The following is a 27,447-nucleotide window of genomic DNA, read 5'->3' as shown; positions in this document are numbered from 1 at the left end:
TGGAGGTGCAGTCATCAAGAACAGGTAAGATGGGGGATGAGGGATGGGAGGGAAGAGGGAGGGAGGGAGGGAGGACCAAAGAGAAGAATGTCACGCTGAATGTTAATCAAACTCACACTTGGACAGGTTAGAAGATACAGTGCATACATTGTCCTCGCATTGAAAAATGTGTTACTGTACTGCATGTGTGCGACTGTGTGTGGTTTTTACAGTGTGTAGTTGCCAGCTCATCTGCTGTGACCCAGGTTAATAGGACTGCGCCTACACGCACGCACACACACACACACACACACACACACACACACACACACACACACACACACACACACACACACACACACACACACACTAACCAGTCCATGAAACCAGTCCCTCTTTTGACTCACATGTAAACACATACAAAAGCATGGTTTTGGCATCTTTTTCCCCTGCTAATGTTGGACTGCACTCCATCTTCATCCTTCACCTTTGACCCCCTCACACCCTCCTTTCTATTCTCCCTCCTCTTCCTCAACTCTCTATTCTCTCTCAGTCTTGGTGAGGAGTTCTATAAGGAGGCCATTGAACACTGTCGCAGCTACAATGCCCGTCTGTGCGCTGAGCGCTCCATGCGTCTCCCCTTCCTGGACTCCCAGACTGGCGTGGCCCAGAGCAACTGTTACATCTGGATGGAGAAGAACCACCGCGGACCAGGTGTGTGTCTCTCTGTATGTGAGGTGTGTGTGTGTTGATACCTTGTCAGAATAAAGTGGCAAGTAGCTTGCTAAAGCTTGACGAGCTCTTTAGAGCACTCTTCTTTGTCGGTGTGTGCGTTGTTTACTAGCTGTTGTGCTACACAAATGATTTTCTCCAGTCATTTGTCCCGCAGCTTCCTTCCTTCCTCTGCCCTGCTTGTTTCTGTCTCATTTTCCTTCCTCTACCCTCTCTCTCATGTCCTCCCCCTCTTTTCCAGGCCTTCTACCTTTCACACCTAAACTTTTTTTATACTTTCCCCAATGGGTGTTTTCTCATCGCTTTCTCTTTCTCTGTAACATCAGTGTACTTTGGCTGTGAATCAGACACCCCTGTAGGCAATGATACGCCGCTGGCACCAACTATTCCAGAGAGAATGCACTTATATGTGTGTGTGTGTGTGTGTGTGTGTTTGTGTGTGTGTGTGTGTGTGTGTGTGTGTGTGTGTGTGTGTGTGTGTGTGTGTGTGTGTGTGTGTGTGTATGTGTGCACTTCTGCATGATGATTTCAGTTTGTGGGCTTTGCCTGGTGTCTGCCAGTACAATTATTTTGTTTGCTAGTTAATTTTTAGTCATAACTTGATTTGCATAGAATAGTAATGAATTAAATTGAAAAATCGATTATCATTCTGTATGTGTTTAAAATGTAAGGTTTATTTCTGTTTGGTACATTGTTTAATGGCTGATTATTTTACATTTGGTTTATATTTAAAACACATAAATAAAACAAATTTGGTTTGGACAACTGTTTACACCACAGCCATTTATATTCTTAGCCATGCTACAGTCTAGACTATTAGATAGATTAAGATAACATTTTGTTTAGACATTCGTGGTCCCCAGTGGATGAAAATCTGACTCTCCCTATAGCGCCACCTGCAGGTTGACATTAGTGGTTCAGAGTAAAGCTATTGGATGAATTCTTTGAAAATACCGAAAAAACAAATGTCATACCCATCATCTGTACAGTAAACGTAAATGTAAACGTGTTAGCATTTAGCTCAAACTTGCCTGCTGTGCCTACATGTAGGCATACATATCTATGTAGACATCAATTTATCCAATCCAGTTTTTGTTTATGCACTACTTAATGTATGAATCATGGCAGTGTGTCCTATAACCGAGCTGTGTATTCTCTGTGTTTCAGGTCATGCTCCAGGTCAGTTGTACACATATCCTGCTCGCTGCTGGCGCAAGAAGAGACGGCTAAACATCCTGGAGGACCCACGGCTTGTACCGATCGAGTTTAAGATCGGTAATTAAGGAGCAATTATGATAACTTTTCCCATTGACGGAATTGTGAGATCTGTGTATCCACTGGGTGCATATTGCTAATTGTAAATTAATGCTGGAAAGGTCTTATCTTGATTCCACATCGTCTGACAGTATCACATATGCCGTGTATTCTGTATTTGCTTGTACAGCTATCATTGAAGGTATATTATTTTAAAAACATGTAATTTCCTGAAATTCAGCAATTGTCATTTCTGAGCTTTGTCTTTGTATCACAATTAAAAAAAACAAATATATATATATATATATATATATATATATATATATATATATATATATATATATATATATATATATATATATATATATATATATATATATATATATATATAAGCATATTCATAGATTTTAGTTAAACTCACAATAAATGTAATATGTAAAATGTTGTTCATTTAATGACACTATATAGCAAGTGGTTATATGAAGAGAAACATCTGTAGAGAAATTGTCGACACTTCCCACAAGCAATACACAATTGTGTGATATTTTAGACAAATTGCAGAAGACAACTTCAGCGTTTGTACTGCAGAAGCTGAAGACCTTGTGAAATCTTGTTTCCTCTGGGCACTGTCAGCTCAACTGAGCATGTCAGCATAAATGTAAAATCTCTGCTGTTTTCTGATTGTAATTGTCTCATTCTCTAGACTACGAGGCTTCTCTAAAGAAGGAGGGGGGTATCCCAGATGGTCCTGTGTTGGAGTCGCTGCTCGCCGGGGAAACCCTGGAGAAGAAGGTAGAAACCAAGGAGGAAGAGCCAATGAGCGAGTGTCAGGTGAGACTCTTGTTTCTCTTTCTTTCCTCTCTCATTTTTCTCTCTCTCTCTCTCTCTCTCTCTCTCTCTTCTGTACTTTGTTGTTCTCTGTGTCTTGTTCTATGTCAGGCTGTCTGTCTCTTTTCATCTGTCTGTATTACCCTCTGTGTTTGTGTTTCTTTGTCAGTCTCTGCCTTTGTCTCTCTCGGAGTGTGTGTTTTGGCGGTGACACGGGCTCCCGCGGCTCTGACAACTTCCTCCTGGCACAGAGTGTGTGTGTGTGCGTGCGTGCTTGTGATTGTGTGATTGTCCACCTCTTGTTCTTTGTCATCCTCTATACAGCATGTTGCACTCAGTATTGTAACTTCTGAGCAAAAACTTCATGCCCATCTGGATGGAGTATTTCACCAGCTTGAGGCAGTTGCTCTCGAACTCAGATGAACAGTTAATCAATCAACAGTTGAGTGAATGGCCCTCACAGTGGCCCTTTGAGAGATAGGGAAGTATTTAGGGCCTCTAATCCAGGATTTCCTCTGACTCCAGCCAAGCACGGGACTCACCAGGCCAGGCATTACTTCAACACTCTGCTCCATCATAGCTCCATGTACACACTTAACTCTTCCCTTACTGCTTATCTTTGTCAGATTTTTATGACTCAGTATCAGAAATGAAGGCTCCAGTGTTTTTGAAGCTTGACCCATGATTATTATTCTTAATGTACCCCTTGTGAATCCCCTAATTTATAGAAGTGCAATAATAACTTGCATGGTGTACCCCTTTATTGGAGGAAGACTTAAATTGAATCGTTCATTGCAATGAAATGGCTACATATTTGGTTATATGTAGTGGTAAGGGTTCTGCTCGGTTGTTTCCTGCACTGGGATTATGTGAATAATTGCAAAACCAGCAGGATGACGTGCAATTTCATGACCACCCATGGGTCCATGCGGAGCAGGTTGAAAGCAAGTAGAGACTGAGATCGTTGAGGAGAAAAGGAAAGAAAAGAGAGTAAGTACTAGTAGTACTAACCTGTCTGACAGTCCATCTCTCTCTCTCTCTCTCTCTCTCTCTCTTTCTCTCTTTCTCTCTCTCTCTCTCTCTCTCTCTCTCTCTCTCTCTCTCTCTCTCTCTCTCTCTCTGTGTCTCATCCGTAGAAGCTGCTGGTTGGGGATTTCCCTCATGAGCTGGAGGTGGACGAGATGGAGGAAGATGTACCAAAGCGCAAGAACCGTACCAAAGCACGGGTAAGACATCAATGACATTTCATGAATCATCTCTCTTTTTTCCCTGGTTATTTTATACTGAACTAAGAAGCCACAAAGTAAGGCTGTCAGTATAGAAGAGTAAAACTAAGGAAGCAAGTCTGCAAACTGTGATGTGAAAGTTTAGTATCCTGCCTGTCAGACACAGAGCAATAAAAGTTCTGATGATTACACTATACTATAAAATGACAGCCCATAAATTATTCTTGCTGGTGTCAAATTAATATTACAAGGATTAAACTAAAGCTTTCATACCAATATATACATAAAGAAATTGTACTAGTCTAATTGCATCTGGCACTTTTTCTAATTCCCAGTCTGAGGTTATGATAGATATCATTTATTGTATTTTATTTAGTGAGTTTGACTTATCCATATCCTGAGTCTGTAAAATTGCATCTGATATTACAAAGAATAAATGCAAATAGATCTAGAGATTTCAATCATGCTGGGACAACATTGATTAGATCAGACAGGTTTTTTTTCCAGTCATTTTGGGCGTCTTATGGGAAGATAATCAAGTGTTAACAATGTATTCTGAAAATCATCACATACACATGCTCACACAGACACCAGGGTTGCTAATTGGAGCAGTTGCTCCCCTGCTAGGTGTCATCAGCCCCCTCCTGCTGGAAGTGGAGCTTTACACTGAGAGCAGATGATTAGAATGCAAAAGTGTGTGTGTGTGTGTGTGTGTGTGTGTGTGTGTGTGTGTGTGTGTGTGTGTGTGTGTGTGTGTGTGTGTGTGTGTGTGTGTGTGTGTGTGTGTGTGTGTGTGTGTGTATAGACACTCGAACACACAAGTGAGGAGTGTGCTGTTACACTCTTTTTTAGTATGTACAGGATGTGTGTGCACGCAGGACTTGTGTGGAAGTTCAAACTTTTTGTTTGTATCTTATGTACATGTGTAATTTTACATGTGGCTGTCTGAGTTCTCACGCATGTGTGTGGTCTCTGCAGGCCTACGGTGTTGGGGGCATGAGAAAGAGACAAGAGCCAGCTGCTATTGAAGACAGAGACAAGCCTTACGTCTGTGACAGTGAGCGTCAAACATGATTTCTTTATCCCTGTTTCTCCTTACTCTTTCATCCTAAACTTACACATACAGAAAACTAGTTTTATACACTGTGTGTGTGTGTGTGTGTGTGTGTGTGTGTGTGTGTGTGTGTGTTACAGTCTGTGGAAAGCGCTATAAAAACCGCCCAGGGCTGAGTTACCATTACACTCACACACACCTGGCAGATGAAGAGGGAGAAGAAGACTCGGAGCGACACACACTACCCTTCCAGCGCAAGAACAACCATAAGCGTGAGTCTGCTGTCTGAATATTAAACTTATACTTGTTTAATTGTCCATGATCATCCATTATTTACTTCATGTGGAGTGTTCTAGTTTTAACAGTTTCAGGGTCATTCAACAAACCTTAAAAAACATAATATTATCAAGAACTATTGATTGTCCTAGATTTCCTCTTGCAGCATTATAGATAGTTACAGTGCTGACTGAGCCAAATCCAAAGTGTACACTTGTGTGGATGAAGGATAAGATTTATCCCAGTGGAGTACTGAGTTTGGCTGACTTCCTCAGCTCTCATTAATTTGCTTTTCAGATTGACGCAGTGACACAGGTTAAAACTGTGATTGCGGTCGATAAAAATGGGTCGCCATGAATCATCCGACTTGGCTTCTTGACACAACTCGACCTGGGTTAAACAAAGGTCTGACACTGGCTTTGGTGAACAAGCTAAAAGCCTCAAAAGGACTGAGAGAAAGTGGAGTAAACTTTATAGATAGTGGCATAATGCAATTCTGGGTATTTCTATTGTTTTGCAGTAATGTGTTTATGTAGCTGCAGTTGCAGATGGGAGCTTCTGTAGAAACAATGACAACAAGGATTAACCCTAATATGAATGGGGACAAACAGCTCAAACATGCATTGAGTAGACCTGCATCATATGTGCGTCTCCTGCATTAAAAGGGTTTTTACTCTGTTGGAGGCTGATTGTCACACATCTGATAGCTGATAGCCAGAATACGTGACTCCAAGTGTATTTAGGTTGCACAGGACACCTGGATATTTGCATGGTTGCCCCAAGGCTAACTTAGCCCAAGGGTAATTTGGGTTGTCAGTCAGTGTCCTTCCCCACTGGACCATCTCCAAGGCCAAGGGTAATTTTAGCTTTTTTTTTTACAATGTAGCATTTAACCTTTCACTGTCTTTGCTTCTGTAGCCCATGGCTAAATTCACTGTCAGACCTCTTGTGTTAAAGGTCTGACAGTCAGTTAGTATGCAGAATCAGCAGCCAACAAGCACAGAGAATCATATAGATCTCAGCCTTGATGATAATGCATAGGAAAAATATTAGATAACTATTTACATGCAGTAGTAAAGACAAGTGGTGGCAAGCATACTGAAGTACTCACTTCACATTACAGCAAAAATGTTCAGCATTTCTCTTACTCTGAAAATGTAAAGGTGAACCCCATTCTGGTGTTTCTATCAGTCATGCTATATCTGAGTTAATGTAACAGTTCAGACCGTTTCAACAGCTGCTTTCAAAGATACATCATCTCAGTGAGGGAACAAACAGCTCTTTAATCAACACTCATCCGCTCTTAAGAAACTGTCAGTGAATAAACACCAGTCAAACACTCTGGTAAATTACCATCACACCCTACATTTATATTTCAACATCTATTGTACAGTGTGTACCTTTCAACAGACAGTGTAGGTATGTATTTTGATGCAAAAATGCAGGGGAACAGATGTTTTGTTATGAAGTGACATATCATTCATACATACAATTAATCATACAATAAAAAACAAGTAATTTAAGCAGTGCTAGCATATATTATATATATTAATTGCAATGTTGGTTGTTTGTGCGTTCCACGACTTTGGTCCAGACTGAAATATCTTAAGAACTATTAAATAAATGACCATGACATTTTGTACAGGCATTCATGGTTCCCAGAGGATAAATACTAAAGACTTTGGTGATCCCCTGAGGTTTCCTTTAGCACCAGCATGAAGGTCACCTTAATATTTTTGAGTGAAATGTCTTGACAACTATTGGATGGATTTCACTTACATTTTGTACAAAAAGTAATGTCCCCAAATTATATTTTGTCGGTTCTTTTTTGACCAAATACTCGGTTTTATGACCAAATACTGACAAAACAAATGACATTCCACTCAGCCTCAGCAGTACATTGTGTTTTGTGTTTAATTAGCAAATGTTAGCATGGTACATTATCTCAATGATGGGAACAAACAGCTCGTCAATCAGTTCTCTTCAAACACTCATCATCTCTAAATAACTATCAGTGAAAAAGACATACACTCTGGGAAATTACCAGGTCCCTCTACATCTATATTTCAGATGTATGCATGTAGACAGTAGACCATTTGTTCATTTCTCACAGGTTGGACGGTTCGTTTCGATCATCTGTTACCAGCGAACGGCCCCGTTAACGACACTTGTTCTATATTTTTAATACCCCCCAGCTATACAGTTTATCTATCAGATAAATTGCAATTACAAATCCATCTGCTACTTCAGCACCACGGACAGTGCCATGGATTTATCAATACACCGCACAGTTAGACTGCTGATATTTCTGAGCCATGGAGGGCCCCCACATATATTCTAACTTGCACCCTGTACTCTCTCTGCTACTAGGGAATGGAGCGGGGGATGGCAAGTTAACAAGGGGCATGCATTTTGGTCATTTTGCTAACAAGGAATGGCTTCCCCCCTCATCCCCCTTCAAATGAAGCTCATATTGAACACTTCCACACCTCATGGTTTACGTACAGTGTCAACCTTCAGTTCCAATAGTAGGTGTAGTGTGTCTTATATGAAGCAAGGCAGAAAGTAAGGCTATGGAGTTTGTGGTATAGCATTTTAGATTTTCATGAAGGAGACAGAGCTACAATATTTGTTTAGTTTTTATTAACTATAACCATTATCTTTCTCTAACCTTTACTGGTTGTTTTTGTTGCTTAACCTTAACAGTTACAGTAATACACTTAATATAAGTATCAGGATTAAGTTTTTATAATACAATATATGAGTAACTGTATTTCTTACAATTACTGTTTGAATTGGTGGTATTCTGAATACAGTTAATGTCTTTAAAAATAGATTGCTTGTAGGGATTAGACTACTTTATTACCACAGCCAAGGAGGTTGTGTTTTTGGTTTGGTTTGTTTGTTGGTTTGTTTGTCAGCAGGATTATGGAAAACTTACTGGCCTGATTTTCCAAGAAGAACCCATTACATTTTGGAGGATATCTAAATCATGGGGTAGATACACAAATTATGTTGTCGCTTTCGTTAACATCGCGAGATAGGGCATGGCCTTGGCGAAGGTCTGTGCTCTTCAAATGCCCTTGTAGTTTGTTTTTCTTTTATTTGCTCTAAAATTCATATGAAGCACGCATTTAAAAAAAAAAGTGCAACAACAATTTGTGCATGCGCAGTGCACTTGCCACACATCAATGGCAGATGAGACCCACAGCCAGGACACTGTAAGAAATATGTTTTTAGCATGGAAATATAAGACCCAGACAAATGAGCTCAGCAAACTGATTTTGAAGTATTCCAAAAGTAATTTAGTATTAAGAATATGTTACATAATTTGGGTAATCTAATGAAATATGTTACAAATGACCTCTTTGGGCATGTATTCAGTAATCTATAGTGGAATACCCTCCCAAAAATGCTTTTAACATAGTGTGTTTGCATTGGACGTTAAACAAACAAACATTGTCATTGAATGTAATCATCCAATAAGAACATTCCCTGGCAATTAGGCACCACAAGGTTCATGAAAGTGCCATCTCCTTATGAAGAAAGGGCACAATCTGCATGCTTATTATTTTATAGAAGTTACACATTTTTCTTCCTACATTGATGATGGCTTCATTCCATGTTGTTGCTCCAATAAGACAGAATATATCAACCATGTCTTGGCACTACATGGAACAATTAATGGAATGTGGCCACTAAATGTTAATTACTTACTTACTTACACCTGTGTTGGACAAGTTGTCCATCATGAAAAATGTCTCATATACATCTGGCTCAGGGACATTTACTCTCACTGAATATTGGTCGCATCATTCCCTATGGGACTTTTGACTTATATTTAATAAGATGAACTGCAGGAAGTTAGAGTTATTGAGTTCTGGCAGACTTCCTGAAGCTGTAAAGGGGCAGCGTGCAAAACCTGCAGGTTTGTACAGTAGAGCACGATTGTCCAAAATCACGTGCAGTAAAAAGCATTGAATGATAGTGTGCTGCATACATAACAGTACTGTGGGTAGGCATCCCAAGATTGCATTTTGCATGGCTACAAAGGTTTACCATAAGCAGGGTACCATAAGAGTGCTAGGGAACAACATGTAAAGCAAATATTTAGGTTTCTATGAACGGGTCATAAATCAGACCTCAAACCTCCCCTCTTGTCAGCTACAGCATCCACATTAATCAAATTGCTAGCCTTTGTTTCTTGTGGCTATTTATTTTCCCCCACAGGGCCAGTTTTCTATCAGTGTGTGGTTTTTGTTTGGTGTTATCTTCTGTCTGCGTCTTTTGTTCCTTTTTAAGCACTTATTTTAAGGACAATAGTATGCATTTATCCTGCAGGAGATCGTGTTTTGGTCAGTAATTGTTAGTAAAATGAGAGAAATAGCTGTGGACATTTGAAAAGAGAGCGTAGACTATTCTGCCACTTTCTTTGTTCCTCCCGGCCTTAAAACAAGTAATTTGCTCAAAATAGAATGCAGATAAACACACAAAAACATACAAATCCACATTATGTGTGTGCTGCACTACAACAATGTCCACACTGAAACTATGCTGCTTCTAAGTTAATTGGCAGTGTGTGTTTTTAAATTGGCCTGTCTGACAGAACAGACTGGCCCAGTATTTGTGTGTTTATGTGTGTGTGTCTGTGTGTGTGTTTGTGTGTGGCCATGCTGCAGTCTTAGGTCTCTCCAGTGGAGGAGAGCAAGAGAGACAGCATTTGAATCGTTTAATATCCCCCATCACTCCCTCCTAAACAGTCAGTAATCACACACACACACACACACACACACACACACACACACACACACACACACACACACACACACACACACACACACACACACACACACACATCCTCAGAAAATGCAATCTTCTCTGCTGAAATGAAAAAGGAAGCTTAGCCTTTTGGCTTGGTGTGTATGTGTGTGTCCACATCATTTGCAAGGCTCTGTGAGTGTGTTCATACGTGTGAGTGTGCATGCGTTAATGTGTGTGTGCTTTCCCCAATTTGAGTGTCATGGCAGAGACTGCACCCCCCTCCACCCTTCGGTATATTGCCACATATGTAATAATATTAACACAGCTCCCCCGAATGAGAACAACCCTGTATGCATAATTGATGCTGTATTCTGGCTCAAAAAGCCGTCTAGACACCATAGTATGTACATTCATGCTGCTTCTATGACAAAAATGTGTCTTTTTCTGTCTTTTCTGAACCTTATCCAGCCCCATCCTCTCCCCCTGTTTTTCCATCAATCTGATAAATGAGAGATTATTCCCTTTCTTTCTCTTCGTCCATCTTTCAACACTTTCCTCTTCTTCTTTGGCTCTGCATCCTCACTTAACCCTCCTCTCCTTTCCCACCCCTCTCTGCTTCTCATTTTCTATAATCTCCTGTTTTGCTCCATCCAGTATCCAGCTCTGGGCTTCCTTAAAATGACTTCACTCCCAATGATCATCACCACTAGAATCAACCAACACCACTAAACCTCGCCATATTACTGCATCTCAGCTGATGTACTGTATTTACTAAAAATTAGCAGTCCCATTAAAATTCATGACTGCACCACATACAATGTTGTTTTTTTGTTTTTACTCTTCTTCACTTCCTTTCCTCCAAACAGAAGGTTGGAGGTGGAGAGGAAAGTGGGGTGGGGGCTCCTTTGGCATTGATGAGATGGTGGGAGGGGTGGGGGAAGACGAAGAAGAAGATGAGGAGGAGGAGGAGAAGTGGATGAATAAGGGGGATGTTTACTTTAGAGGTCGGCCCTGCAGTGTCCACCTGAAAATTGGTTTTGTTGGTGGAGAAAAAGAGAGAAAGAGAAAAGAGAGAGAGAGAGAGAGAGAGAGAGAGAGAGAGAGAGAGAGAGAGATAGGTAAATGAGAAAGGGGTAGTGAAATAGAGCAAAAATAGCAGGAACAAGATAAATAGATTGCAAGGACACAGACTGAGAGAAACTGCAACTGTGAATGAATGAGAGAGAGAGAGAGAGAGAGAGAGAGAGAGAGACAGAGAGAGACAGAGAGAGACAGAGGGGAAGGGAGAGGGAGAATGAGAAGGGGGGAGGATAGTTGTCATTAAATCCCCCCCACTCAAATCAGAACTGAGATTCAGAGGCCACTTTATCTGGACGGACAGACGGCCCTACGGTGTTGAGCAGCAGGGACGCTTTGAGTGTGTGTGCCTGAATGTGTGTGCTTAAAAATTCACACAACGCACACACACACACACACACACACACACACACACACACACACACACACACGCATATGCATGTGCATTTCTTTAGCTGTGTGTGTCTGTTTGTGCTTCTGTGTGCCACTGAGCTGTGTGAATGTGCTGTATGGGCAGTCATGCCCAACTTTGAGTGTGTGTGACATGTAATTGAGCCCTTTGAAGGTCAGCGTCCCTCTCTTCCTACTCACCATTGTTGGTTGTTGTGTTTTTTCCCCTCTCCAGTTTTTTGACCTTGTGTCTCAAAATGGCCTCCTTGTCCTCATCCCGCTGTCTGCAAACAGAGGAATGAAGGACTAATTTTGATTAACTAATATATATAACGTGAGGAACCTAAAATCGCCACTCCCCACTCTGTGTGTATTGTCACACCATATGAGCACCACTGCCTTTTTTGTCTTTTTCTCTCTTTCTACATCTATTTGTCTTTCTCTTGATTTGAAGTGTGGTAAGATTCCAGTTGTTGTGTTTCTTGCTTTAGCTATTACATTGCCATGTATAACCGTGTCACTGGGCAGATACAGCTGTGTTTCATAACTGGGACTAGGGACTGGGACTTGTCAGTTCAATGGGTCTTGTAAACTGTTAATTATCTGCATCTAATGCTGTTTGCCACCAATACTTTACAAACCACCACATTCTGATTGTTATTTTATCATTCTCTCTCAAATGTATATCGAAGATTGATTTTGAAGTGTGGAAAATGCCAAAGCTTGCCAAATTGCCCAAAATGCCTTGGTTTAATGACTTTTAAACTTCTTTCCAATGGGCTCCAGTGGTGTGTGCACAAAAGTATAATTGTATGTTAATGAGCATGTATACCTACATTGCCTATTATTTGTCTGTATGTGCATGTGCACAGCAACAACAGGAAAACTGGCTTTGTGTTTCACATTCAGAGGAAAAACCTTCATAAGGTTTTTTTAATTGTATTTTGCAGGCCTATTCTTTTAATTTCCTGTCTTCCAGTGCAAACACAGATTGATTTTATGTTAATATATGCAATATTTCTCCATGTTAAGACAGCACATGTGGAAATAGAGAACATGCAATGCTTTCTGGATATCTTCTGAACTTTTCATGTATACCGGCATTCCTCCTCTGCTTTTGATTTGTTGATTCTTGCCGCTGCTACACGGCACAGGAAAGGAAGGGAGAAACGGCTGTTGCCTAGCAATCTGGTTGCCATAGATACCGCCAGGGCTCCCTCCTAAAGAGTACAATGTTATGTACATTGAAAAGAGAGAGAGAAGGTAGGGAAGAGAGGTATGGAGAGAATAGAAAAGGGGAGGAAGAGAGGAGACAGAAAGAGAGAAGAATGGAAGTAGATAAAGTATAGTAGAGAGAGAGAGAGAGAGAGAGAGAGAGAGAGAGAGAGAGGGAGCAGTGGGTGCACAGAGGAGTTCATTAAGAATAACATAAAGAATAGGAAGAGAGAGAGAAAACAGACAAAGACAGAAGCAGAGTGAAAAGCAGAGTTATGCAAAAAAACCTCTTCATGATTCATCATATAGATTCCCCCAGACAGTTGGAGTGGTGAAGGCAGGGTAATATCGGAGTCTGCTTCATTTGGTATTCTGTCTTTACATGTGGTGCTGTGGCTTGCCTTGCCGGCTGGTTGTTTTGTGTTACTCAGTTGTCTTGGCCACGTTTGGATAAGCTCCCACACCTACCCTCCTCCCACTCCAAATACACCCTCACCCACAATCCATCTCTGTCTGTCTGGTTGTTGTGTGTGTCTACGACTGACTGTAACTGTTACTGTAAAAACAACAAAGAGAAGAGGAGAGAATAAAAATCAACAGTGCAACAGTTTCATAGATGCCGTATTCATAAATTATTTCTACTATAATACAAAAAGTCCATATGTGATTTGAAACAATACAAATTCTCCTTTGTATGCTCATGTTTTGTTTTAGGCCAGCTGGTCCATTTTGACACGTGTACAGGGCTGACACAGTATAGTGGACCATGTGAGGTTGGGCACAATTCAAACTGGATTTCAAAGTCACATTCCCAGCCGGTTCTCTCCCTGGAACAAAATAGGATTAATTTTTTGCATTTTAACTCTTCATCGACAGGGACACAAGCCTGCACTGGCTAAGTGGCTCTTTTTAAGTGTGTGCAGCAAATGTGAGTACATGTGCACAAAGTAGGCACACATATGTATAGGCTGTGTGTATTTGTGTCTGTGTGTGATTTCTTTAAATGCATGATTAATGGGGGAGTTAGTGTGTCTGTGTGATGTATTGGCATGTGTGTCTATGCTAAATGTGCACATATTTGCAGACTGCAGAGCCTGACGTACTCTGTGTCTATGTGTATGTGTGTGTACTTGTGTGTGTGTTTTTCTGTTTCTGCGGGTCAGTGTGATTGCAAAGCAGCCATAGATCAAGTTTTATTATGCACCAAAACTGCCTCTGTCCTCCTTACTTTGCAATGTCATCTCTGCACACAAGCTCACATTGCACACACACACACACACACACACACACACACACACACACACACACACACACACACACACACACACACACACACAAATGCATGCATCCAGACCCACAAAGCGCTGAGAGTTATGCAACCTGCTGACTGGACATGAGTGAAAGTAGTACTTCTAGTGTGTGTGTGTGTGTGTGTGTGTGTGTAAGGGTGAGAGGTGGGGTAGGTTTGGAGGGTGCAGGGATGGAAAAGGAGCAGAAATGGGGGAAAACAAAGAAAATACAGCATAGCACCGGTGCAGGCATTAGTGTGACAAAAGATGGATTGCAGGAAAGAGTTCCAATTTCCTCTTTGAAAGTAAAGCAGAGAGAAGAAAAAAAATAGATAGAGACCAAATAAGGAAAGGGAAGTGAAAAGATGAAGCACAATGAAGCGCAGAGAAGAGATCGAATCAGAGGCAGAGAGAGCTGCAGCAATAATGAGAACGCATGAAAGTGCAAAGAGGATGAGAGAGAGAAAGAGAGAGAGAGAGAGGGAGAGAATGGAAGCCACTGACTTTTCATCTGTGACTGACGGTTTCCATCTGACTGCATCTCTGCCTACTTGTCTGCATTGTTAGCATTTGGGCTATTAAGTCTGTGTGAATGTACATGTATGGGCTTTTTATATTTGTTTATCCTTTTGTTTCTTGTTAAATATATGCGATTTCTGTGACTGTAACTATGGGTGTGCATGTGTGTGGGTGTGTGTGACTGGACGAGGGTTACAGGGACTCATTTATCATGTTAAAGAGAGCAAGTGGGGGATGGGACTGCGACTGGACGGCAAAAGTTATTATGCAAAGACTTGGTTGTAAATCTTTGAGTGTATGTATATGTGTGTGTGTGTGTGTGTGTGTGTGTGTGTGTGTGTGTGTGTGTGGGGGGTTGTGTGTGTGTGTGTGTGTGTGTGTGTGTGTGTGTGTGTGTGTGTGTGTGTGCGCGCGAGCGTGTGTGTGTGTGTGCGCGAGCGTGTGCGCGAATGCGCTATACTCCTGAGAGGCTCTCCTCATTAAGCAGAGAGGCGACAGGAGTGCAGAGTGTGTGTTTTCACACACCGCTGCTCCGATACAACAGGAGCCACTTTTTGTGCCTCCCTTCCTTCTTTCCCCTTTGTGCTTCTTCCTCCTCCTCCTCCTCCTCCTCCTCCTCCTCCTCTTCTTCCCTCTCTTTTTCTCTTTCCTCTTTTGCCTCATTCATTCTTGAAATCCTTCCCTGCCTCCTCCTTATTCTCTTCTTCCTCCACCTATGCACCTCCTCCTCATCCTCACTTCTTTCTCCCGTCTGCTACTGCAGTACAGGAGTGTTTGTTGCCTTCGGATAACAGATACACTGTGAAAACACCCAACCGTCGCTTGTTAATCCCTATCTTAACCTCAGCCTTGATTGAATCAAGTTTTTTGTGATGATGGTAGCCATGACAACTTGTGTTTCTTTGTTACAGTAATGGCTGAGCTTACCTATGTGTGTATCTACACAACATAATGGAATATAACTGAAGAAATGTAGAAAATAGGACGACAACAATAAATCACCTCAATCAATTCAAGCAAATCACATGCAATTGGTTCATATGCTTTACAGCAATATGCTATCAAAACAAGGAGCTGGCAGACAAAAGGTAAAAAGTCAGGTGAAAGAAAAAGTGAGAAAAGTCAACAGGTAGTCCTATTTGTTTGTATGTTTGTGGTGGCAGAGGTAATTCCTTTTGGATGGAGGCACTAAGTTGATGAGGCTTCCACTGTGGCCGGCCAGAGGATGAGATTATCGACCAGCCAGAGTCGGGCTGTGGTATTAATTCCAGGTCAAAGTCTGGGAGGGAGATGGAGGGGAGAGAGGAAGAGAAGGAGGTAGAGAGGTAGACAGAAAGGGACATAATTTAGGGAGAAAATGGGGGACAATGCCACGATTAGGATACAGACTGGTCAGGTCACGACTTCTTAATTTCTTTGGTCCTGTACTTTCTCATAGTTTATCTCTTTTTGTCTTAGATTTCTTGCTCTGAAAGAAATGTTTTTCTTATCAGATCATCAATATTCACAAAGGGTTAAGATAATTTCACGTATTTCCATCTTTTTCTTCACTTTTGTTTTTACTTACACACAAAAAACATGATTAACCTCATATTGACTAGTTAAACTTTGCATCGTAGTCAAGTTTGTTTTTAAGAAGTTCTTCCTCAAATCCCTGAATACATAAATAATGCATAAAACATGATAAAGTAAAGTGAAAAATGTAAGAATATAACATTATTTTGCTAAAAGTAAGAAGAGAGACTTCAATTAAAAAAGCAGGCAAGAGAGCGAAATAACAATGCAAGGTAACGAAGGAACAGCATGGTACGGAGGAGGAATGGAGAGAAAATGAGACAGGGGGAGAGAGAAATTATAAGCAGAGAAGGAGGAAGGATGGGGAAGGGTTAGATGTTGTGGGGGGGATAATTCCCAGGAGGATCTCTCTCTCCAACACTTGAAAGCTGTGAAGTGTGCGATTCTGCTCATACTCCTCCTGGTAATTGGAAGAGGAGCGGAGGGGAGAGAGGAGAGGGAGAGGGAAGGAGGGCCAGGTAAAGGAGGGAGATATGGAGGTAAGAAAAGAAAAAGAGAGGAGGAGGGTGGCTAAAGGTGGTAAAGATTTAGAGACAGAGAGGAAAAGCAGGAGAGGTAAAAACTAGCGAGGGGGTTAGGAGGAAGAGGAAGAAAAATGAACTACCTGACTTGTGCCATCTTTCTTCAAGCTCTCATTTTTTTCTCAACCTGGCTTATATCTGTTTTATTTTGGCTCATTAGCTCACTCCTCTTTATTCTCTCTCAATGTCCTTACCCCTCCCTCCCTCTCTTTGCTGGTGATGGCGTGTCTGTGGTTGCAGGCAGCTTCTGAAACATGGCCGCAGGCGTTTAATCATTGATGGAGTTTTTTCCTCCATGCAGGCAGGCCAGCGGGCAGCCCCGACTCACTCGCATGCGTCAGGACCTGCTGATTCACTCTCTGGGGTCTAGCAAGCACACGCGCACGCATGCACGCACGCGTGCTCGCACACACACACACACACACACACACACACACACACACACACACACACACACACACACACACACACATGCATGCACACAGGCACGAATACAAAGGCAAACAGACACACACATACACCTAACTGTAGCACACATACACAGATAAAATGTAGCCTGGATGTGTGTGAATATCAACATGTGTGCCTGTCTAGTTTATCCCACCAGGGATTGTGAGGCCCAATCAGCAGCAGTGAGCCCAAATAAAAGCAGCCAAGATAAAAGGAATTTATTCGACCAGAACAAGAAGACAAAAACGTGTTTGCGTTGGCTCCAGGGCTGCACGCCACATGTCTCTGCAGCTTTATATGTCCTTCTGCTGGACTCAATAAACATCTGGCTCTGTTGTTCTTAAAAAAAAATAAAATACAGTTTATGCTCATCCAGTATCATTCTTCATCGCCTGTATTCTGTTTCTTATTTATATGGAGCAAGACTTCTTCATACAGTTTGCGCATATGGTTCAATGCTCTTCAGCCAGTGTGGCTAATCGGTCCTCCACTTTGGTCCTATATGTTCTATCCAACTATTGGATGCCATGATATTTGGTACATAGGCTTACATTACTGTAATACCCCCTCAGAATGAATTGTAACACATTTTGTGATCCTTTAACTTTTCATCTAGGGTCACCATCAGCTCTGAAATTGAATGTATGTATGTTTGTTTTTGACCAAATCTGCAGAACTCTGCTGTACTTTGTTCAGTGCTAAATGTTAGCATGCTAACACTCCATGAAGGTGACCATGGTAAACATTATACCTGGGCTGTGTCCAAAGTGACTGCCTTCACTCAATCACTACTAGATCTTAGATCGGCCCAAAAAATCAAGCCCGGCCCGACACATTAACTGTAATTATGAGCCCGAGCCCGATTTAAATTGACACTTTTTTAACACGTGGGCCGTTATAACTGACGTTCTCAACTACAATTCCGAGTTGTTTGAACTGCAGAAATCTGTTTAGAATAATGCAACAAGGATGAAGCATGTAAACTGCGCTGTTTGTTTATTCAGCACAGCAGGCCCGGTGTGATGCGTGTGAGTAGAGGGGAGACTCCGTGCATGACACGTGTTGCATTTTGTAGCTGCAGCCTAACTTTTGTACACATTTGTTACTTTTATATAGCCTATATATATTTATAATATTTCTGATTATGGCATAGCTTTCTCCCCACCCAATTAGGCTTTAAAAAAAAAAAAAAAAAAAAAAAAGTCAAGAGTCAAGAGTCCGGCCTGGGCCCGAGGATAGTGGCTCCCTATATAATAGACACTTAAAGTGATGGTTCGGAGTAATTTCAACCTAGGGTCCTTTGCACCATGACCTCGAGCCAAACAACCCCCCAGAAGCTTTCTTCACCTGGATCGAACATTGGGAGAGTTAGTGTTATCAGCTGAATAGCTTAGTGCAGGCGCTAATGGATCCATCTGTGTATTTCGTAAGTTACCCTACTAATAATGCCCAAAATGATACCAAACTTCTACAGTGGTACAGATAGGTTGGAAAGTTTGTAAGTACACCAGTAGTTTATTTAAATAACACTTGCCTGCTGGCTTCTGCTCTCTGCTGCTACTGCTACCGGCAATAAGGAGTGCTTAGGGACGTCTACAAATTACAACACAGAAAAGAGAAATACAAAAATATTTATTAATTTAATGATTAAATAAGGTAGTGTCTCCAAACTTACCTCAATTATAACTTCTCTCTTGCTATTTGTACTACAGGACTTACTTTTAAAAAATAAGTTAAATTAATAAATACTTTTGTTGTATCTCTTTTTGGTGTTGTAATTTGTAGACGTCCCTAAGGTTGTCTTACTTTCCAATCCATCGTTTTATGAGTACATAACCTATTTGTACTACTGTAGAAGTTTGGTATCATTTTGGGCATTATTAGTGGGGTAACTTAAGAAATACACAGGTGGATCCATTAGCGCCTGCACTAAGCTATTCAGCTGATAACACTAACTCTCCCAATGTTCGATCCAGGTGAAAAAACTTCTGGGGGGTTGTTTGGCTCGAGGTCATGGTGCAAAGGACCCTAGGGTGAAATTACTCCAAACCATCACTTTAACAGTCAGTGAGCAGCAAATTTAGATTTCAGACACTTATTAATTATAATCATTTTGTTTTATCACTGACAGGTTTAGTGTCCATAACATGTACACTACTTTTTTCCATTGCATTGTACTACTGTAATTCTTGAGGGCACTATACACCACAGACTGCTAGCGTTATGTATTGTATACAAAATGATAGGGACTACATTTTGGGATGTGTTAAACTAATACATGTTATACTATTACTTATACTTATTTTGGATAAAAGTAAAATGTAATACTATTTCAATGGAGCTGGACCTAATAATAGTTTGATGGACAGGAGAAGTTAAAGAATATATTGGAAGTCATGATGTGTTTTGTTCATTTGACCAATTGACATTTATAGCCTACTTACAAACTACTCCTACTACTATAATAATAATAATAATAATAATAATAATAACAATACTAATACCACTACTAGCACTACTACTACTACTACTACTACTACTACTAATAATAATAATAATAATAATGATAATCTTCCTCTGACTTGCTTATATATAATTCAATAATAATTTCAGACCACACTGACTTTCTGATGATTTTTAATAAAGGGAGAAAAATAAGCCAGGCTATATTTGCCTAACCTTTACCAGCACAGGGCCTGATTATTTGCAGGTGTTTTTTTTTCTATAATGAAACTTTGAAAATTTGAAAAAGCTGATGCCAGCAAGATCTCATATTATCACTGGAAAAGGAGATTACTGAGAATTATGAGGATGGAGCTATCTGTGTTGAAATAATACATTGTGAATTTCAGGTACTAGACAGTGTCTATAGCCATGGTCAAGACAACCCACTCAATTCAGTAAATACAAAAATGTTTAATCTCACATTTAGTAAATCTGTAGCACTGTAAAATCCTTGAGTCTATTTGAAGTACATTTGATTATTATTTATATTCAGTGCTGATACAGTAGTTGCATTGTTATTCGTCATTGCACCACATAATGTAAAGCAGTAAAGTCCTATGCAGTTACATTCTCACAGTATGGATGACAGCCTCTTGCTTTTTTTTCCTTCTGCTTAGCGCACTACTGTTGAAATTTGCAGTAGCAGGTACAGCTTATCATTTTCCTCCCCTCCCTGTTCTCTGTCTGTCTGTCTGTCTGTCTGTCTGTCTGTCTGTCTGTCTGTGTCTCATCCTGATCAGAGAGTTTTTATTATTATTCTCGGAGGATTAAAGCCAGACCCTGTGGAGTAGAAACCCAATCTTTCTCACTCCTCCTTCCCTTCTCATCCTCTTTCCCATCAAATTCACCCTCTACTCACAACCCTCCCCTTCCGGCCAAACAAGACTCCACCTTGAAATGGATGGATTAATGACCTCTCTATGTCTCTCATATGAACACATACACAGTAACCCCTGCAGCACTGTCTGTCTGTCTGTCTGTCTGTGTCGCCTGTTTGTGCTTATCTTCTTTCTTTCTGGCTTTCTGTGCGTGTCTATATGTATGTGTGTGAGCGTGTGTAACCCACGCTATTGTTTTCACTGTTGCTCTGTCCTGCCTGGTGAGTCATTGCGAAGGACCTGTCCAGTGCGTTACATCTAAGAGAATAAAGCGCACATACAAAATAGTCTGCGGTGGTTATGTGATTGCTTCCATTAAAGTGATTATGCAATCAACAGCAGTAAGACTGGCAGGAGGCAGACAGGCAGACAGACAGACAGAGGGATGGGGGTTAGACGTGAATGCATACACACACGTATATATACAGCACTCAGGCAGGCAGGGGGAAATTCTCCCTTGTTAATAATCATTATTAAACGGCTTCACGTGGAGCACTTGCCTCTCCGCGATCAGCATGACGGCAGGTCTGTCCTGGCAAAATCCCTACTCACACACTCGTACTTCTTCAGTTCCTCCTCTTCGTCCTCCTCTTCCACTCATGAAAATATTTACCAAACCCCAGGGGCTTCTGGCACACATCCCTATCTGTGCCTCCCCATCTCCCACTTCCTAGGTGAGCCGGGGTTTGGTGAGTCCCAGGCTCCAACGCAGGCCTGCAACAGTGCTTGTTTTTACCAAAGCAAACAGATGAAAAAAGGAGTGAGAGATAGACAGGGCCTTTTTGGGATGGTGTGCAGTCTGGCAACAGGGACATAGCTACAGATCTCCTTTCCTTTTCTTTGTTTTACAGCTCAACATTTTACCTCTAATCACTTACTGTCAGTAGAGTACAATACTCTGTCGACGATATTTTCTCTTTCTCAGCACACCTAGGTGATGGCCGCTCTGTTGGTCTTACTTTAACAGTCTTCCACTTTCAACTGTCTAGAGATTGATACAGCTCTTTCACTCTAGGTCATCGTTTCATTACACTGACTTATGAGTAAACTTTGCCCTACATCCCCCTTTTCTAAGAGCCCAGACAGAAATAAACTGTATTCCCAGTTTTACTTAACTGCTTCTCTTGTTTTTTTCTTCTTCCAGCCAAAAAAGCACCAGACGGTTCAGTGATTGCCAACGGCTACTGCGACTTCTGCCTCGGAGGCTCAAAGAAAACTGGCTGTCCTGAAGACCTTATCTCCTGTGCGGACTGTGGACGCTCAGGTAGGGCATCGCTGAAGGGGATGATTGGAAGGAGGAAGGCGGTCCTCTGTTGATGCACAATTTTAAAGTGTTTTGTTTGTTGAGTATAGATTTCATATTTACTATATAAATAAATGCAAGTTTTGATTCCTGTTTTGCTTAAAATGGATGGACCATACCAGTGTTTTTGTTTTGATTTAGCCCATTTGCTAAAAATCATGTACAGTATACTTAACCTTGCTGTAATGTTTTAGATTTTTGAGGTATTTTCTCACCGTGCAAGCAGCTAGTGGTTTACATTACTTACTGCATTTTTAAAAGCAATTTGCAGCGACTTGAAAATTGCCCCAGATGGCCATTTGTATGGTGGCCCTGAAGGACAAAATACATACATACGAAATATACGTTATTGGAGGTTCTCCACATAAAAATTCAAATACAAAACCGTACACATACAATAATTAGAGGTGTTACTTTGGGGACTTATTGTCCTTAAAGGCCACCATACTTAAAATTAAATTCATGCCTGGTTTTATTTGTTTAACTTATATTGTAGTAGTTGTAAGTGCAGGTTAATTTGTCTGCGCTGCATTCCCATTCAGTAACATAACTTATAAAAAATAAAAACATACATGAACTTCACTGTGATGTTTTGCATTTTCTTAAATTATTCTCTGTACGTTGATTTTGCTTCTGTATGGAAAGGAATACAAACCCTTGGCTGCCTAAGAGGTAGAAAACACATTAAAACGTCATAAACAATATGACATGCTTTGGAAAACAGTGGCTATAATTGTAAAAATGTGCTAAGAATTTCTCATTCATAAAACACACTTCTATTGCTGCTTAAGAGGTGTAAAAGTGCCAAGAATTTAAATCCACTTAAAAACCTTATAGAGTGAGTGATAACACTATAAATATATTTGGGAACAAGATTTGGGATTTTGTAAAGTTTTGTACAATACCAAGTCAAATAGATGAATCACATGAGTTACAATTTTAGATATTTAACAAATTCCCAGTATATGCAATAAATATGAATATACATGTTCTGCAGTCAGATGTGCAAAATCACTCTGGCATGTATTGTCAAAATATTGTTTTCAAGGTCAGAAATTAACTTGAGTCTGGCACTTGTTTTTATTTGAGATGGTCATGTCACATTGATCACAGTCAAACAAAGATATTCATTTGCATTAAAATATGAATGGCTTTTATAAGATGTACACTAATCTTGGTGTGATGTCATTGTCTGACCAAAAAACCCAAAATTGTTTCAAACCTTGTCTGCTGCATTTCTTTTAACCCTGGCTTGTTATACAACAACCTACTTTACAAATGTGATATAAACCATTGTCGATTTCATCTTCTTGAGACCGTGTCCCATGTGCTGCAAGTTTGTGAGAGAATGACCTCGTTTAGTATGTATTGTGGTTGTAAATGGCCAACAGTAAATCTTATCAGAGTAGAGTTCAAGTATGATTTTTTTAAATATGGTTGTATTGTTTTCTTTCCCATTATAAGTCCCTTTGTTTTTGTTTTGGGATGTGCTTGTATATTGTGGTTATTTGTATACATGCATAGATTGCAGTTGATGGTGCAGAATTTGTGTACTTATTACTTGATTGCATGTACTGTATATACATTTTTTTCATCTGAAAAATAAAAAAGCAGAACTCAAAAGATGTACGTGATTTGTAGTGAATGGGCTGCAGCATGCAAAACATTGGTATGGTCCTCTTCTTTATAACCACTCACAAAGAACACCCACAATGAAAGTAGGGAAACAAGGATGACATAACAATATTTCTATTGTCGTGATCATGTAACGGCAAGTACCAGGACAAACTGTAATAATGGGTAAGAAGAGTACGGTGGCCCTAAAGTGCAAACCACGGCAGCAAATGCCACAATGAGACAGCAAATCCCACACCCCGGCAGCAAATGCCACAATCCGACAGCAATTCGCCACAACACAACAGCATTTCGGCAAAACATGACAGCAATTTGCCACAACACGACAGCAATTCGACAGCAATTCGCCAGAACGCTAATGCGACAGCATTAGTAAGACTGAAACGGAAAGGGTAGGTACATGTTGGACACTGATCCTCGTCCTGATTGGTTGCACTGTCTGTCATTTACAAAATGTTTTGATAGTTTGTTTAAGAAAACCAAATGCAAAAAAACATTTTTTCTTTTCTCTGTTGAAAAGTGACATTACGAGAGGATGTTGCAGAATGGCCATTCTAAATGCTTGGCTTTTATTTTGAAATATTTTACTTCCACGTCACCTCACCCTCCTCTCATAATGTCATTCTTCAAACAGAGAAAAGAAAATAGAAATTTGCTAAAAACCCAGATCAGACTGTTTTTTTGCGTTTGGTTTTCTTAAACAAACTATCAAAATGTTTTTCAGTTTGGTTTTGTCGTTTTTAAGTTTTTGAAATTGGCTTACATTTTCATTCATTCGTTTTTGAATTGAAATGAAAATTAAAAAAAACAAACTATCAAAACATACACGGACCCATTTGTAAATTACAGACCAATCAGGACGAGGATCAGTGTCCAATATATACCTACCTTTTCAGTTTCAGCTGTCATGTTGTGGCAAAATGCTGTTGTGTTGTGGTGATATGCTGTTGAGTTGTGGTGAAATGCTATTTGGCAAAATGCCGTTGTGTTGTGGCAAAATGCTGGTGTGTTGTGGCGAAATGGTGTCGTTTTGTGGCATGTGCTGTCGCGTTGTGGGATTTGCTGTCGCATTGTGGGATTTGCTGTCATGGTTTGCACTTTCAGGGCCACCGTAGAAGAGAGATAGAAAACATTTTGAATGGCAGAGAAGTGGACTACAATGGAAAAGATCAGATGGTTTTTATGTTACATCTGTAACAAAAGTAAGCTTATGATAGATTTTTTTCTGAGATGATTTTGATACATTTTTAATGTAAATACAGGAAAAATGCTGTTCAAAAATTATTTTGGCTAATGCAATTTTCACATCTGTAACACCACTGTCGAATTCCCCCTCAAATAAAGTATCCATATGAAGCAAACAAACTGACGGATAGATAGAATGGGTAGATGGATGACAAAAAGCAATGGTGAAAAATGTTGTGTCGGCTTGTGTGCTTGTGTATGTGTGTGTGCGCGTGGGTGTGTGTGTCTGTGTGCACTCAGGCCACCCATCCTGTCTGCAGTTCACAGTCAACATGACGGCTGCGGTGAGGACTTATCGCTGGCAGTGCATCGAGTGCAAGTCCTGCAGTCTGTGTGGCACCTCTGAAAATGACGTAGGATCTTACTTTATACTACATGTTAACTCTGAACACATGTTGCTGCGCACACACACACACACACACACACACACACACACACAATACTAAACTGGACATACATACTGGAAAACTGGTTGTATACAGTCTTTTAGGTAGAGCAAGTTTAGGATACTGATATTTATCTTTGAAGGAATACACGTTTTGAACAGTGATCCAGGAGCTAATTGCTACAGACAGACATTTTTTTTTAAATATTTATTTATCCAGGTAAGTTGATTGAGAACAATTTCTCATTTGCAACAACAACCTGTCACATTCACACAGTTACACATTCATACCTTGAAGCTGCCCAGTACAACCACCAAGTCTGATCTGCTGGCCACTGAGCTCCACTGGAGCAGTTAGGGTTAATGGCTTTGCTCAAGGGAACCTCAGTGGTGGTAATGAGGGAGGGACAAGCGCTGCTCTTTCACTTTCCCCACCCAGATTTTATCCTGCCGGTCTGGGGATTGAACCAGCGACCTCCCAAGCTCACTTCTCTAACCTTTAGGCCAGTGCTCTGAGTGCATGAAGGTTTGATCCCTCAGGCTGAAGGTTGACCACTGGGCTATATTGCCCATTTGGTCCCACTGGGATGAAACCGACTCCATGAGAGAATTTCAAAGATAAATAGATCTCAACAAGGAATAAATGCTATTTTAATCCTAAATTTATATTTTCATATAAATTCATGCTCTTGTGTCCTTTCAAATCTGCTGCCATATAATAACATATGTTAATGTTACTATTCTCATCTGTTCCAGGATCAGCTGTTGTTCTGTGATGATTGTGACAGAGGCTATCACATGTACTGTCTGAGCCCTCCCATGTCTGAACCACCAGAGGGTATGTACAACAATAAAACAAAATACAAGCATTATATTCATGAGATTCACTGCATACCTGGAGTTCTCAAAAGTGTTTATATCAAGGACTTCTGAACCTGAACCTATATTTGGTCAAAGTGCACAGCCCAAGAAAAGTCATCTGAGAACATTTTTGTTTGTACAGAATTATGTCACTGCCTATTGTCTACTGTAGGTGGGGAGACAATCACAGTGAGGAGCATGAAACTTGCGGTCAAACTAGTCAGACTATCTCTTTTAGGCAGTGAAAGCATAACAAGAATTTAACCTGCAGGACTCCTTATGAATCTGCATCTCTTTGTGGGAACATCTGAGTCTGCAAATGCCCTGATAGTGTGGCTATGATCACAGAAAAGGAGCTGGTTACATCTATTCAAATGAAACTCATTTGCCTACTACACATACAAGATTGCTGCCTAAGGATGTTTGATGGCGTTGTCATGGAAATGAGTAGTAGAAAATATATTCTGTTTCCATGGCAAAAGTGTCATTTGGCTGAACATACAGTAGCGGTGGCACTTGTGTTCAACACTAACTAACAGTGTCATGCTCTGCCCACTCATGCAACACATTTGATTTACAGGAAACATTTTTTAAAATTCAGTCAGTTATTTTAGGTTTACGCTCAAGAAGAGACCTGACTGAGCTCTCACATGGATGTAAACATATATTTTTAAACATACTGTGCTTAATGCTCACAGAACACCTTCAGGCATAATACAGTAAAGCAGGGTACACTGAGAGCTGCACTTTAGCATCAAGTTAAAGGTTTAATAAATGTCACAAATCGCATGCTCAAATCCAAACCTAACTAGTTGTCAAAACCCCTACATCCGCAATCCACAGGCGCAGCATGTGGTGTTTTAACATGGAGCTTTAATTTACAGTATTACTTAACGCTCTGTCTGAAATGAGGGATTAATCTACAAGGCTTTACAATAGCAGTGATTGGACTTTCGATCTGTGATGTGCTGTGTGTGTGTGTGTGTGTGTGTGTGTGTGTGTGTGTGTGTGTGTGTGTGTGTGTGTGTGTGTGTGTGTGTGTGTGTGTGTGTGTGTGTGTGTGTGTGTGTGTGTGTGTGTGTGTGTGTGTGTGTGTGGTACAGGGAGCTGGAGCTGTCATCTGTGTCTGAGACAACTGAAGGAGAAGGCCTCAGCCTACATCACCCTCACTTAATCTGCGGAGCTGCGCCTCATCCTCTTGGCCCTTCATCCTCTCCCAAACCACTTCTTCGTCGCCCCTTTCTGTGCCTCAGCTGCCCCCCTCCTCTTCTGATCTACTACACTTCCTCTACAATCCGTCCCAATGACCTTTGACACAACTGAGCACACAGCACCCACAGAGCTGCACCCATTCTTGAACGTCTCTCCAGCGGCAAACCAACCTCCGTCTTTTTGTGTGACTCACATTCCCTAATGCTTGACCTGAACCCCCACCACCTTTTCCTGCTTTGTTTCAACAGAGGAATTCATCTGCTGGCAATACGTTTGC

General features: G+C 40.8%; 1 protein-coding gene across 1 annotated transcript; it reads left to right on the top strand.

Moving 5' to 3' along the window:
- dpf1 (double PHD fingers 1) lies at positions 1–27,132 on the top strand. The gene is made up of 11 exons (XM_028573835.1): positions 1–24; positions 533–693; positions 1,879–1,986; positions 2,669–2,796; positions 3,930–4,019; positions 4,998–5,076; positions 5,214–5,345; positions 21,674–21,793; positions 24,953–25,065; positions 25,854–25,935; positions 27,062–27,132. The coding sequence occupies exons 2-11, from the start codon at positions 609–611 to the stop codon at positions 27,130–27,132; spliced, it is 1,008 nt and encodes a 335-aa protein (XP_028429636.1). The 5' UTR covers positions 1–24; positions 533–608.
- Positions 27,133–27,447: the final 315 nt, after the last annotated feature.

Source organism: Perca flavescens, chromosome 3 (assembly GCF_004354835.1).
Source record: "Perca flavescens isolate YP-PL-M2 chromosome 3, PFLA_1.0, whole genome shotgun sequence".
In the NCBI taxonomy this organism is placed as follows: domain Eukaryota; kingdom Metazoa; phylum Chordata; class Actinopteri; order Perciformes; family Percidae; genus Perca; species Perca flavescens.
Note: the sequence above shows the minus strand (reverse complement) of the source record. Positions and strands in the feature narration are given on the sequence as shown.

Excerpts from the sequence above, each read along its gene's own strand:
- dpf1 (XM_028573835.1), top strand. The coding sequence starts at position 609 with ATGCGTCTCCCCTTCCTGGACTCCCAGACTGGCGTGGCCCAGAGCAAC. Across the intron at positions 1,987-2,668 it reads ACCGATCGAGTTTAAGATCG|ACTACGAGGCTTCTCTAAAG; the intron begins GTAATTAAGGAG and ends CTCATTCTCTAG. Across the intron at positions 5,346-21,673 it reads GCGCAAGAACAACCATAAGC|CCAAAAAAGCACCAGACGGT; the intron begins GTGAGTCTGCTG and ends TTCTTCTTCCAG.